The sequence below is a fragment of the Pogona vitticeps genome, chromosome 2 (assembly GCF_051106095.1).
Source record: "Pogona vitticeps strain Pit_001003342236 chromosome 2, PviZW2.1, whole genome shotgun sequence".
In the NCBI taxonomy this organism is placed as follows: Eukaryota; Metazoa; Chordata; class Lepidosauria; order Squamata; family Agamidae; genus Pogona; species Pogona vitticeps.
This window is the reverse complement of record NC_135784.1, coordinates 266,367,863-266,382,335: the sequence shown is the minus strand read 5'-3', so window position 1 is coordinate 266,382,335 and position 14,473 is coordinate 266,367,863. Positions and strand designations below refer to the sequence as shown.

Sequence of the window (14,473 nt, the reverse complement as noted above, 5' to 3'; positions counted from 1 at the left end):
TTTTGATCACAGTTACTAAATTCCTCCTGAAAGCATGACCTGAAGTTAACACCCTCAAAAAACCTGAAGTATATATCATATGTCAAATAAATACAGTAACAGAATTATGAAAATGAATGGAATAGCAGCATATGAAGAATCCACACTAGGCTACTGAACAAATGCATAAAATCTAAACTGTCCTTCAGGAAATATGACTAAAGAACATCAGAAAGCACCATTTAAATGAGAAATGGACATGCCTGATAATTGAGATGAAGAGTTTTTCATTAAAGTTTGTTCTATTAATTATAAAGAAGTGTTGTGATACCACAACTTGTAGAAAATTTCTGTCCTTATTTCACCACACCCTTCTTTTGCAATATTAATTTTAATTAACCATTCATTCATAATGAAAGTTACTTCTGTCAACCTGTAAAAATTACTTATTATTTCATTATACTTTACAAGATTATGCTAACTGCATCAAGAGCCCTCCAAATTTCTAGATTTCAAGCAGACAAGGATTGAAGAACATTATGCAAGGATGCTAGGAATAATCTCTTAAAATGGAGAGAAGGCTCACAATAAAACCACACTAAACCAAAAGCTAGTAATTCTTTGTGGTGATGGGAAAACTAGAAATTATTATTTTGATATTTTGAACTTCAAGGCCAATCCCAGTAAAACTGAATTGAGAAATATTTATTTTAAATTTGTAGAAGCATCATATAAATAATTAGAATTAGATCTTTGATAGCATTCAAATAGCATACTTTTCATTTGGGAAGTCCATTTTTATTTATTGTTCTGCACTTCCTCTATATAAAATTGCAACACAAAGGGAATATTATGGGAGGAATGATTTTCCACTCAAGGCATAAATGCAAGTAGTCTCAGGAATAAAACTGACCAAGAATACATACAGTACATCTTCCTATCTAGCACAAATGTGTGTACCTAATTTGTACAGCTAATTGCCAACTAGTTAATTTGAAAAATTAGTTACCACAGAATGAGTGTGGTAACACACGGAAAGAGATATGGATTCTGACTTTTAAAAGAGTATTTTCCTGCTACATCAGACATTACATACGAGTACATTAATATCATAAATTTCACATTTATTTTTGTTACTTTCATCAATATCCTGGCCACTTTTATGTCCAAATCAGGTCACAATCAGGAAATTATGATCTTTGCTTCCTCTGCCCAAGAGTTACCATTTGCAATAAATATGTCCAAAATTTCAGCAGTTACAAAGCAAGTTGCCTGGCGTATTTCATTACTGTGAGAAGTTTAAAAGCAATTGGCCTTAAATGTTGCAGTTTGAACACCATAGCACTAGATCCAAAATTCTTTGCCTGAAACAAATCTTGTGTGAATGTACAATATATTTACCTTAGGTTAAAATCCTAGCTATGCAACGTCGTTATGCGAAATGCTGGCTGAAGTAGGCATTTGCAATTGAATGCATCACAAAAATTTACCAGCACTGTTAAATATTTACTGATAGGGAGGACCACAGTCTTTTAATTGTCTAGTCATAGAAAATCTCAAGATTTGCACACACAGGGCTAGAAAGAAAAGTTATGTTTATGAGTCTACATGTTTAACACACATAAACTTACTCCTTCCCTCTGTTGTTCTTTTGGTGTCAGCAACACAGTCAATAAAATACTTCCAAGATCTTCGTCAGGATAATGTGGATCCTTCAGACTCAAAGTAACATCAATTGGCCTAGGAAATCAAACCACACCCAAAATTCTGGTTGAATAAACATGAATACAGAAATTTCTAAAGTGTTTAATCTGTAGATCAGTGGTTCCCACCTTTGTTCTTGGATTACAACTCCCAGAAATTCTGGTTAGCTCAGCTGGTGAAGGCTTCTGGGAGTTCTAGTCCAAGAATAGCTAGGGACCTAAGGTTCGGAACCACTGTTCTATGTGCTTTGTGCCTTGCTATTCTAGAGCAGGCTACATAGACATCTTGGTTGAATTTTACAGTACAATACCTGTTTTGTTCTAGTGAACTGAGATCCAAAAAAGTTGATCCTATGAAGTCATCTTGAAGACCAAAATCATAATCAAACACCTAAGATGGACAGAAGGAACAGCCTCTTTTAATTTTGGGAACTCCATTATTAACTAATCAGAAGATTAGCAAAAACACAGGTTATACAACAGAATACATGAGCTCTGTCTACATAAAGAGACTTTTCAACAGGCATCAAACTGAAAATCACTGATAAACACAAAACTGTATGTGATGATTTTCCATTTGGAATGTTTGCATACACTCATTTTTTCAAAAACTGCTATTATTTTTATTCTAAGCACCATTTCCCAAATATTACATTAAATTTCACAGAACACAGCAAATATCTGTGCTCTAAAGAATTTTCAAAGGCGTAAAGAAGCAAACTCAACAAACACAGTTATAAAATCAATAAGCATTAACATTCTTTTTACCTTTGATTATAATTATGGTAGCAAAATTAATATTTCATCCAATGATGAACTGCAATACTGATTTATGCAGTACTATCCTTACCTATTTTTAACTAGAACTGCATGCCCCTTACCTTTATATACAGTTGCTCCCTTAAGTGTTCAATAAATATTGAAGTTTTTTCTTCCCAGACAGGATTGAGAGTCTTATGGATTGTTTTGCTTCTGAAGACTTCTTTTCCACCAATTTTAAACTTCACATATGGATCACTTGTCCCTGAAATGATCATCAAGATTATGTATGACATCTACATGCATTTAGAAACAGGATGAATGACCTCCAGAGCTGCCAAAGCAGAAGTACTGTAATTGTTTTTACATTACATAGGATATTTTGCAGAAAAGCACCATATATCTTAAAGATTTAAATGTATTACAACACACCTATGCTAACCTTTTCTGTTCTTCAAAATATACATGTACCTTCATGAAAATATTTTTCTTGTCATTAATAGATTGTTTAAACTTGGCAGCTTTTATAACTTCAATACATGACAAATAGGCAATTGTTTCTAAAGGTAAAAAGGTAATTTGTTTCTTATTTATCTTTTACCTTACTTACTCTTTTTTGGATGTTAATGGAGACCATTAATTTTATGTTTGATATAAAAGATTTCTGAATTTTAGAAAACCTGTAAATATTTAAAGTTAGCATAAAACCCCCTTAAAACATTATACAATTTTCAAAGTTTACTGCTTGAATAATAATATATTTAATTATGTATTTCAGATGAGACAAGACTTTCCCTTAACATAGGAATAAATAAGACTGAGATTTAGCTTCATCTATGAATGAAGTTAAATAGATAAGAGGTCAAAAAGTTACAAACATCATTGATGTAGTTTGGTTTGCTTTTTTAACTTCAGTAACTCTCATTATAATTGCAAGCAAGCAGCATTACCCTACAATCGAATCTGCCTGGTATGATCTTAAGGATCAGATAGCTACGTCATGTTCGTGCTCCACAATGAATGGGGACCATACCCATAGCAAACTCTTCTGACAGATGATTATGAAGGATTCTAAAGCAAAACTCTGAGGGTGAAACGTCACTGTTAAAATCAGTCTTCATGTCCAGACAAAACGAGGCACTGAGATGTTCCAGAAAGGGCTGGAGGTACTCATGGGTGTGGGTCAGCAAATGTTAAGCACATCTAAAGCAGGCATGGAGGATACATGGCCCAAAGGACGTGCATATGAAGTACTCATGGTAGCACTAACATAATGGACATATTATGATAAATATGGGAAACTGAATATGAAGGATGTGGATGTGAATGAGAGGGATGTGTTTTATGTGCAAGGTGCTATGTTTTTCATGTTATGGATGCTATGTTCTTGTGTGTTTTATCAGTACGTGTACTGGAACTGGCATTTAATTTCGTTGTACGGAAGTACAATAACAGTAAAGTAAATTCAATAAAGTAAATTCATTTCAATTCAAATATTAAGACTGATGTGGAACTGTGATTGCTGACAAAGGCATTTTAAAAAAAGCTTGGGTGGGATATTTTAATAAATGTTTGAGGAAACAAACAAAACCAGTCAACCTGACCAAAGCTCTCCATTCCCTAAATGCACCCATCTATTTAAGCAGAGTAGACAACCGTAGGCCGAGCCCTACTCTTCCAATATAGTGCACAGCTACACATCAGTGCAGACAGGCCCAAGCATCTTGCTCTCTTTCCCAGAAAGTATCCCACCAGCTTTCTAGGGCAAGGGAAGAACCCACAATAAATACAGCCCTTCAAAGCATTTGATGAAGGAGCACAAACTGATATACCAATGCTTATGTCATCCGTAGGATGTAGCAATGGTACAGTAGGACTAAACAGCAGCACCAACATGATAAATATTTGACCGGCCCTATGAAAATGCAATATTGGATAGCATACACGTTTCAGAATTGAACATTTCCGGCGTGAAGTGCTAAAAAATCTAGATGTAAGATGTAGAGTAACAGTCTAAATACCACAGGCTGTTCAGCCACCCTATTTAATTTGAGTAAAGATTTAATACATTTTTTAAAAAGTTTTAATATTACAGTGCAATGATCTTTTGACTGAGCAATAAACTGATTGGTTAATACAACCCAAGTAATATATTGTAAACATTGTGACTTTTTAAAACTAAATGTACTATTCTCACAAAATTAAATAACCAACTACAACAGAATATTAACATATTCACTACGTTTTTCCATTGTTATACAACAGAGCATAAAATATTTGTGTGGAGGTACAAGAGATTTTTGTGATATTACTTTGGACCACAAGATGGCAATATATGCTGTCAATTCAGTTTATAATTAAATTAATATAAAGAGCCAAAGATGATGTGTATTAATACAATTTGGAAGGTAAAATAATGTTACTATAGGGACAAATTATACTGCTTTGTTCAAATTGTATATCTATTCGGAAATAAAATGTAGTGATTGAATATATGACCTTTACTACTTACCATGAAAAGTATATGTTGTGCATCTATTTATATGCTCAAGAGAGCATAGCTTAATTGTATATTATTGAACTGGATAAAAATGCTGTTTTTCCCCTCTCCAAACAGGGGAAAAAAGAGTATGGAGATTCAATTATTCTGTTTAAATTTATGCAAAACATTCGGTGCCTTCCTACTAACACTATATAATAGTTACAGCAACCACCATTCTAGGCACATGGTGGCACTATCCTTCTATTAGAATCAGCAGCTCAGTTACTAAACTCTTGCCCTTTATTGCATTATATTTAATACATTCTCCTTACTGATTATTATCAAAACTCATACTAAGAGAATGAATGCTTCTTTTTCTCTTCCATGTGAGGCCAACTCTTGCAATTGAAAAATGATACAGGAATTTTCTTCATGATATCATTTATGTTATTTTCATTTGAGTAAAATGGATCAGCAGTGGAGAGAAAATAGAATGGTGTCTTTACAGTCTTTATAAGACAACCATATGAAGGTATCCATGTGTGGAAAAGTCTTCTAAATTATAGTCTTCCTTTCCATACTCCCTTTCACCCCAAATTAAGCCTCACAGCACCATTAGTTAACAACTTACCTCAAAGTCAGTTTAGGCATTGGGAAAGAGCAACGGTGAAAGAGATTCTGCAAAATGTGTGTGTATTGGGTAACTTTAAAAAACAATATCTTTATACGAGAACATCAAATGCAACCTAATACATCAGTGTAGGGTAGAACCTGTGTCTGATGTGCTGATTTTCTATATGCTGTGCATTTGGGGGACCAATGTTAAAAGTAATATTTTCCCTGTCTGTTGTCTCAAGCTGTACAGTTCAAATAAGACTTCAAAGTTGTGGTTTTGTTATTGATTAATTCAGCTCTCAGCTTTTCCTTGTGAATTACTCTTTTCATGAGAGCTGATCAATGCTATCAAATTGTGATAGAGATCCAAAGTGCATTCCTTTGCATTTACATCTGGTTTTAAGGGGCTGGTGTTGTCATACAAATAAAGGTCAATTGTTAACACTGATGGGGCAGGATAACCCTGTGCCTCCAGAGTCCACAGCAGCCATTTGGGTTTTTGCTGAGATACTGCTGATTATATTCTTCCATGTAAAAGAATTCCAGTGCCTCACAGATTGCAGTTGTGATGGTACCAAAGCCTTATTATTACATGGTTCTGCAGGAACCTTTCCATCTTGCCACATTATGAAAGGTGGAAGTCACTACTTGTGTTTTATACCCAAGTCAAAATGTATAGTGGCAATTAGAAGGTGAAAATTGTGGTTTTATAAACTGACCCCCTGAGGGTAGGACTAACTTTTAGTGGGAAGTGTCTAAAAGCAAGACCACAAAAAAGGTTGTCCTGGGCTGTTTTGTCTTAAGCCCTTCTGGATGAACAAAATACACCATATGCACATGCCAAAAGATCAGATCTACTCACAGTTAGCACACATATCATGAAGTCAACAGAACAAACACTGAAAGGAACATTTGTGCAACATGGTACAAATACCCATCTAGTAACTCTGTGATTCTGGATTATGCTTCCCAGGGCAAATATTTAAACAGTACACCAACTATAACATGCAGGTCCCATCTCTTTAAGACAGAGATTTAAATGGCAACTCTCTCTCTCTCTCTTTTATGAGTAGGTATTGTTTCTCTACAGTTTTGGTTGTTTGGCAGAAATTGGTGAGTATGAAGTTGCTTTGTTTGCTTATATGGTGATTTTTTGAAAAAGTTCTTTCCTTAATTTGACCAGTAAACACAAACTTTCTTTTTCCCAAACTGAAAAGCAGGGAATTTCCCCAAAAACAGAGAAAGAGAGAAAAAAACTTCTATTTAAATGGAAAAGATATGGTTGAAACTATACCCCACAAAGTAAGGCAATTCAAACCACAGATCAAACATAGGCATATGAGGACACCTTAGCTTCTACCTCAAATAAACACTACAGAATAATTCCACTCTACTCTCTAGTCCAGTGGTCCCCAACCTTGAGCCTCCAGATGTTCTTGGACTACAACTCCCAGAAGCCTTCACCACTACTTCGTCTGGCCAGGATTTCTGGGAGTTGAAGTCCAAGAACATCTGGAGGCCCAAGGTTGGGGACCACTGCTCTAGACAGTGTATCAGTGGTACGTGTCAGGGAATTCTAAATGCACTAAACAGCTAAGTGTGAATAAATGCTAAGAGTCACACCAGATCTATATTGGCAGCACCTTCAAGACTGATGGAGGGAAGGATTAATGGAAGATAGCAAGACATGCTAACTATTTCCAGGAGAGGGCCATCTGGTTATCCAAAGATAGAGAGATTACACAAGGTCACTCCAAAACTTCAAAAGAGAAGCTGCAAATTGGCGATAACTGACACCTGCATTCTGGTAAGAAATCAAGCAGATACGTGCAGAACTGTCTGTCTTCTGGAACATTCTGCAAAAATCCAACGGGCTGATGGGTGTCATACAAAGGGGGGAAAGTATAGGAATTGTTAAAAGGAAGAATACAGTTGGACCCTGTGCCTCGAGTTTCAATCCATTATTATGTTGGTGAGATTTGTACTCCATATGAGCTCAAAAACTTGTGTACATCTAACAGCAGCCCCCCCCCAAGTAAGCTGAAAAGGCTTGCTAGTTTTCTTAATTTATGTTATTTTTTAAAAACTTTACTTTGATTTATGCTTTTCCTGTTTTATATAATTGGCTTATTACAGGGGCAGCAACTGCCAGTAGACATGTTTCCAGTTCTTAGCTGGAGTTTAGCTGGGTATTTGTGGGGCTTGCAGAAATGTGTCCACGTGTGTGTGGACATACCAGGGGGCCTATGTCACAATATAGAAGAATGAAAGAACTCTGATAGCATAAACATCTGCACGCAGCAGATTTGAAGTGCAGTCCTATACAGAGTGATATAATATTTATTAATTTAGTTCAGTTGAGCCATACCTAGGGAATAAAAGTCTTGGCGAGTTTAGTGAGCTTTGCTCTCAATCTGTGGTTCCAAATTTTGGGTAATCCAGGTGTTCTTGGACTGCAGTTCCCAGAAACTTTCACCACCAGCTGTGCAGGACAGGAATTATGGAAACTGCAGTCCAAAAACATCTGGGTTATCCAAGGTTAGGAACTACTGTCGTAAATTAATAGAGCCCCTCCTTTCTTCAAGATAAAAAAACAGAGATCATGTCTTATATTTACTTGAACTGGAAGTTATGTTGCATGTTTGTGCCCATGTGTGTGCCCATGTTGAATGAGGTGGAGGGACTGATTTATGGTTTGAATGCCAACCAACATTTACCTGGGGTATGGTTTGAAAACCACACCTCCAATACACCCCGTGTTTTTTCTAACTCCCATCTAAGAAGCAAGACTGGAACAACCACCTGCCATGAATTTTTGGGAGTTTCATAATTTTTCTGCATTATCCACAATATGGTTGTCTGAGAGAGAGAGAGAGAGAGAGAGAGAGAGAGAGAGAGAGAGAGAATGAATGAATAAAAGTATCAGCTGTAAACTTGAGTGAGAGGACAAACATAGTGAACTGTGAGCATTTATCTTGTGTAGGCATTCTTCAGTCTCGAGAGACTATGGTAACGTGCTCTGAATAAAAGTCTTGGAACAGCTTCTAGTGTGGCTGACAAGGCCAATTCAAGATCGACAATTCCGAAAGAAATACAAATACAGAAAGGTACTAGACAGGGGTGTCCACTCTCTCCACTACTATTTATCTTGTCTCTAGAAATATTAACAGAACAAATTAGAGATAAAAAGGAATTGAAAGGATTGAAAGTAAAAGGCCAAAACTATAAACTTCAGGCTTTTGCAGATGACTTAGTCATTATACTGGAAGACCCAGTGCATTCAATAGAAGACCTGATGGCAATGTTAAAAAACTTTGGTGACATGGCAGGAATGAGAATAAACCAAAAGAAAACAAAAATACTTACTAAAAATATAAGAGAACAAGAACGGCAGAAGTTAATAGAGAAGATGAACTTCCAAGAGGAAAAGAGAATTCGATATTTAGGGATACAAGTTACAAAGAAGATGAGTACATTATTCAAAGATAATTACTGTATATGAAATTGATGAAGGAGATACAGAACAATTTGGAGAAATGGGATAAATTACAATTATCGTTGTTGGGAAGGATTGCGACGATTAAAATGAGCGTCTTGCCAAAAATCCTATTCTTATTCCAGACAACTCCTATCATATTAAAACAGTCCTTTTTCTAAGAATGTAATAAGATAATCATGAGATTTGTATGGCAAGGAAAAAAACACCAAGAATTAAAATTAGGGCAATGCAAGATGCTAAACAGAGGGGTGGCTTTGGTCTTCCAGATTGGGTTCTGTATTATAGATCCTGTATTTTAGATTGGATAAAAGAATGGATAAGTTTGGAAAATGATAGATTACTTAACTTGGAAGGACACAATTTACAATTAGGCTGGCATGCTTATCTATGGTATAAAAAGGATAAAGAGCAAAAGCATTTTAATTTACATATGATAAGAAAAGCTCTATTGGGAATGTGGAGAAAGATTATACAACAAATTTACTACAAAACACCTGTATGGGTGTCACCTATAGAGGCCTTTACGCAATCTAATCTCATGACAAAAGCAAAACTTTTAATATACCAAGATTTATTTAAAAAGGATGGTGAATTAAGGTCTAAAGAAGAGCTAGAGTCACAGAATATCTATATAGACTGGTGGTCCAGAGCACAGCTGGAATCTAGATATATAAAAGACAAAATAGAAGGTTTCTACTCAGAACAAACGATGTTTGATAAGCTTTTATTAGGTCCAAAAGATAAAATTGTTAAGAAAATGTATAACTATCTGTTAGAAATTAAAATGCAAGATGAAATGGTTAAAGAATGTATGACTAAGTGGGCACAAAACATAGGGCATAATATTGATACTGATCAATGGTTGAAAATATGGCTAAGTAATATAAAGCTTAGGGATGTGGTGGCGCTGCAGGCTAAACCGCAGAAGCCTGTGCTGCAGGGTCAAAAGACCAAGCAGTCGTAAGATCGAATCCATGCGACGGAGTGAGCGCCCGTCGCTTGTCCCAGCTCCTGCCAACCTAGCGGTTCGAAAGCATGCAAATGCAAGTAGATAAATAGGGACCACCTCGGTGGGAAGGTAACAGTGTTCCGTGTCTAAGTTGCACTGGCCATGTGACCACGAAAGATTGTCTTCGGACAAACGCTGGCTCTATGGCTTGGAAACAGGGATGAGCACCACCCCCTAGAGTCGAACACGACTGGACAAAAATTGTCAAGGGGAACCTTTACCTTTACCTAATATAAAGCTTACAAGATCAGTTAATTTTAAGGAGAATATATACAAGATGTTTTATAGGTGGCATATGACTCCAGAAAAATTGTCGAAGATGTATACAGATGTATCAAATCTGTGCTGGAAAAGTGAAGCACAAGTGGGAAGCTATTATCATATGTGGTGGTCATGTAGAGTAGCGAAACAGTATTGGAAAAGAGTACATGCTATGCTGCAACAAATATTGCTCTGTAAGGTGCCATTAACCCCAGAACTGTTTTTATTGAGTATGATACCTGATAACATAGATAAGTCAAAGGAATATATAGTTATATACATAGTTACTGAAGCCAGAATTCTCTTTGCTAAAAACTGGAAAAGTCCGACGGTACCAAAACAAGAAGATTTCATAGAGAAGATACGGGAAACAGCGGAAATGGACATTTTATCAGAAGTGATGAAGGACTGTCCTTTACAAAACGTAACAGAAAGATGGGACTTATTCTACAAGTGGATTGAATCAATAGGCAGCGCATGAATAGCATATCTTGAAATGAGAACTTAAACCTGGAAGGCAGAAAAGAGTAAATAGAGTAACTTGGAATCTTGATATGGCAATAGGTATAGAATGGACGTTAGTATGTTATTGTTTCTCCTCTTCCCCATTAACCTCAATTCCCCCTTTCCTTTTTGTCATCTCCTTGTTAAAAATAATTAAAAAAAAAAAAGAGTGACAATTCCTTCCACACTGAAGACAAATACAATCTGTCCCCTGTCCAGCTCCCTGATTTTGTTGGTTTCGGGACTGCCTCTTTGCCTCGGCCTGTTCAACAAGTGTCTCTTTAAATTGGGAGAGCCATGCTGCACTGCTTGCCTCCAGGCTGAGCACTCAAATGTCAGGGTTTCCCATCTGTTGAGGTCCATTCCTAAGGCCGTCAGCTCCTACTTGCAGATATCCTTGTATCACAGCTGTGATCTCTCTCTCTGGGGCACTTTCCCTGCACTAATTCTCCATAAAGGAGATCAATGCTGTGAGCATTAAGTCTGCCAATTCAAACTCTGATCAGGCCTGGTAGTGAATACTGTAGAACAATTACTGTGAAACATTTACAGAAGTAAGCACACTGACTGCAATATGCATCATAGCTGAACCTGAAATTATTAAAGGAATTTTATAGAATAGTCTATGATTATCACAGCTTGTATGAACTTCAGGGGGAAATAGTGAATAGAAAAGTTTAAATTTTTTGTTCGGGAAACATAGTAAGCATGAACCAACTTCTTGAGTTTTCATTAATCACTGCTCCCACAACAGGCATATTTTCTGCTCTCTCACATTTTGTAGTAGCCTAGATTATTCTTTCTCCCTTAAAATATTCTGCTACCTGTAGTGATCACCCTTGGTATGAATATTCAGCAGTATATTTGCATGTACCAATGAGAGCTGTCAAGAGGCAGAGCCAGAGAAGAAAGTAGAAGGGATGGGAGAATCAGAATCTAGAGAGTTCAGTCAGAGAGACAGAGAAGAGAAAAAGGGTTTAGGGGTTTGAGGCAGAGAGAGTGTTTGATTAGTCAGAGTGTGACCTGTATTAATTAAGATAGAGGTCAAAGTAAAATAGAGTGGTGCCTCGCATAGCGATTGCTCCGTTTAGCCATGAAATCGCTTTGCGACTAACTTTTTGCAATCACTTTTGCAATTGCTTTGCGATGTTCCCTGTTGGGTATTTTTGCTTTGCGATGACCGATCATCACAAAGCAACCATTTTCGCACAGCTGATCAGCGGTTTCAAAATGGCTGCCGGGAAAAACGTGGCCGCCCGCTGTTTTCTGGGATGGATTCCTCGCTTAAGAGGCACCAGAAATGGCCGCGCTATGGAGGATCTTCGCTGAACGGTGAATTTTAAGCCCATAGGAACGCGTTAATCGCGTTTTAATGCGTTTCTATGGGCTTTTTTATTTTGCATTGCGATGTTTTCGTTCAACAGCGATTTCGCTGGAACGAATTAACATCGCAATGCGAGGCACCACTGTACTGAAGCTTTGCGTAACTTTAAGAATGTGCTTAAGAACCATTCCTAAAACAACTTGTAATCAATAAACCTGTTTCTGTTTAAAAGTTCCATACTGAATGGACCTCAGTCTTTCATAGGAAATATAGGTTGATAAAGAGGTGTGTTGAGATATCTTTGTGAGCTCTATGTTTGGTGAAACAAACAAGGGCCACAGGGCAAATGCCACACTACCTTATGTGCCATTTCTCACAAACACAAAGAGAAGGGATATGGTGACCAGTAGAGATATTTTGAGCAACCATATGGGCCGCATATGTTTCTGTAAAGGAAGGTAAGCTCTTGCATAAATAACTTCTTAGAACAAGCAAATTATGCTGTTTTAAATAGATATATGTCTAGCACTTGCATGAGCAAAGTTTTAATTTGCTAATACAAGTGGGGTCTTGACTTGAGAACTTAATCCATATTGGAAGGCGGTTCTCAAGTCAAAAAGTCTGTAGGTCAAGTCTCCATTGACCTACAGTGCATTGAAAACCGATTAATCCCGTAACAGGCCGTTTTTGTTCCATTTTGGTTTTTTTCTGGTCTGTAAGTCAATTCTCAGGCTGCAAGTCAAACCTACATTTTGCGGCCAGAGAAGTCTGTAACTCAAAAAGTCTGTAAGTCAAGCCGTCTGTAAGTCAAGGGTCCACTGTAGTCTGGAACTACCTTCTACCGTCCAGCCAGCCTGCATTTATTAATAGCACTTTACAATAGTTCATTCTTCAACTGAATTATCAAAGAACAAAACTTTTTATTATGTACTAGCAACCACCTTCTCCTTCTAATGGGAGGCTTGTAAAGTGCTATCATCTCTTCTGTGTCAGGTGCAGTTCCTTCAACCTATTTCTGCACTGTTGTGGTTCTCAGGTTTCACACCCATTTTAATATAAACCACATTTTATGCCTCTCAAGACTATCATTTCCGATTGTCACTCAGTTTAATGGTAATCATTGAGCAAAATTCAGGGCTCTTCACAATTATATAACCTCACTTCCACTGACAATTGGTTCACAAGAAGAGATGGAAGCTACAGTTTGCATTTGACAGAAATTGATGGGTATCCAGGAACAAGTTTGTATTTTAACACCACCATATCACATATTACCAGCAGGATAGTAATTTAGCCAAAATGATATCCACTAGGATAGTCATAAGCAACTTTAAAGGCACTGCATAATAAAACATGGCAGCTCAGTTGAAGCTTAATACTCTGTAATGGCATAAAAGGCATAAATAGGAAGGTAGAAGTCAAAACAACAAACTAGAATTAAATTGTCATGTTGATTAATCATTGTGTAATGATTAGAATCTTGGACTAAAATGGACTAATCAATCTCTTTCAGTCTATCCTACCTCAAAGGGTTGTTGGGAGAATAATCTTGAAGAAGAGGACATCACTGTTTCCCTCGAAAAATGACTGGATAAAAATGTTGCACATAAACAAATGGCACCTTGGGAATTGAGTTATTCCTATCATCAGTGTTTGTTATGTTCCACTCTATTGAGCATACAGCTAATGGCAAGATACCCAGTGTGATGTAGTGAACAGAATTACTGAATAGGACTCAGGAGATCTAATGCCCAACTGACAATGGAAACTCAATGGGGGAACTGAACTTGTAAAACCTCTCCTATTTTGGAAGTCCTATTAGGGTAACTATAAGTTAATTCCAAGTTGATGGCACACAACTACAACAGCTACAAAAGAGAGCAAAACAGTTGTACAACTCTGTTTACTATAACGCATGCTTTCCTTCACCTCCTCATTCTTGTATTTAGCTAGAAGGCACTACTGCACCTTGAGCCACACAAAAGAACAAACTATGCATTACAGGTAACCTGTCTTTAAAACGGGAGTTCAGAAGATGAGATTTTTACACCTCTCACAGTTTGCACATGGACTCCATTTGCAGGTATGATTGCTCTATCAGGGATCCCTGGAACACTAACAGTTTTCAGCTTCTAATGTTGGGTGATCTGTAATGTCTAATTTGACCATAAGCACTCCTCAGTGGTTATTGTCTAACTCTCACATTCTACTAAAACCTGCCTCAACACCTCACCTCACTCTTTGCCCTAAACTTTGCCAACTGCTTCAATATTAAAACTAAAACCATGTATGTCTACAAGTTACTCCTTTTCTCATCTTTTCATCTCCTTCTAATACT

General features: G+C 36.9%; 1 protein-coding gene across 18 annotated transcripts in view; it reads right to left on the bottom strand.

Annotated features, from left to right (window-relative positions):
- The window catches only part of MCTP1 (multiple C2 and transmembrane domain containing 1), a 247,541-nt gene that overhangs the window by 159,413 nt on the left and 73,655 nt on the right, over positions 1 to 14,473 (bottom strand). For all 18 annotated transcript variants that reach the window (XM_072992519.2, XM_072992521.2, XM_072992524.2 and 15 more), the window contains exons 3-5: positions 2,564 to 2,706; positions 1,994 to 2,073; positions 1,611 to 1,719 (exon numbers count right to left, since the gene is read on the bottom strand). In XM_072992519.2, coding sequence (XP_072848620.2) covers positions 1,611 to 1,719; positions 1,994 to 2,073; positions 2,564 to 2,706 — 332 coding nt within the window. The remainder of the gene's footprint in view (positions 1 to 1,610; positions 1,720 to 1,993; positions 2,074 to 2,563; positions 2,707 to 14,473) is intronic.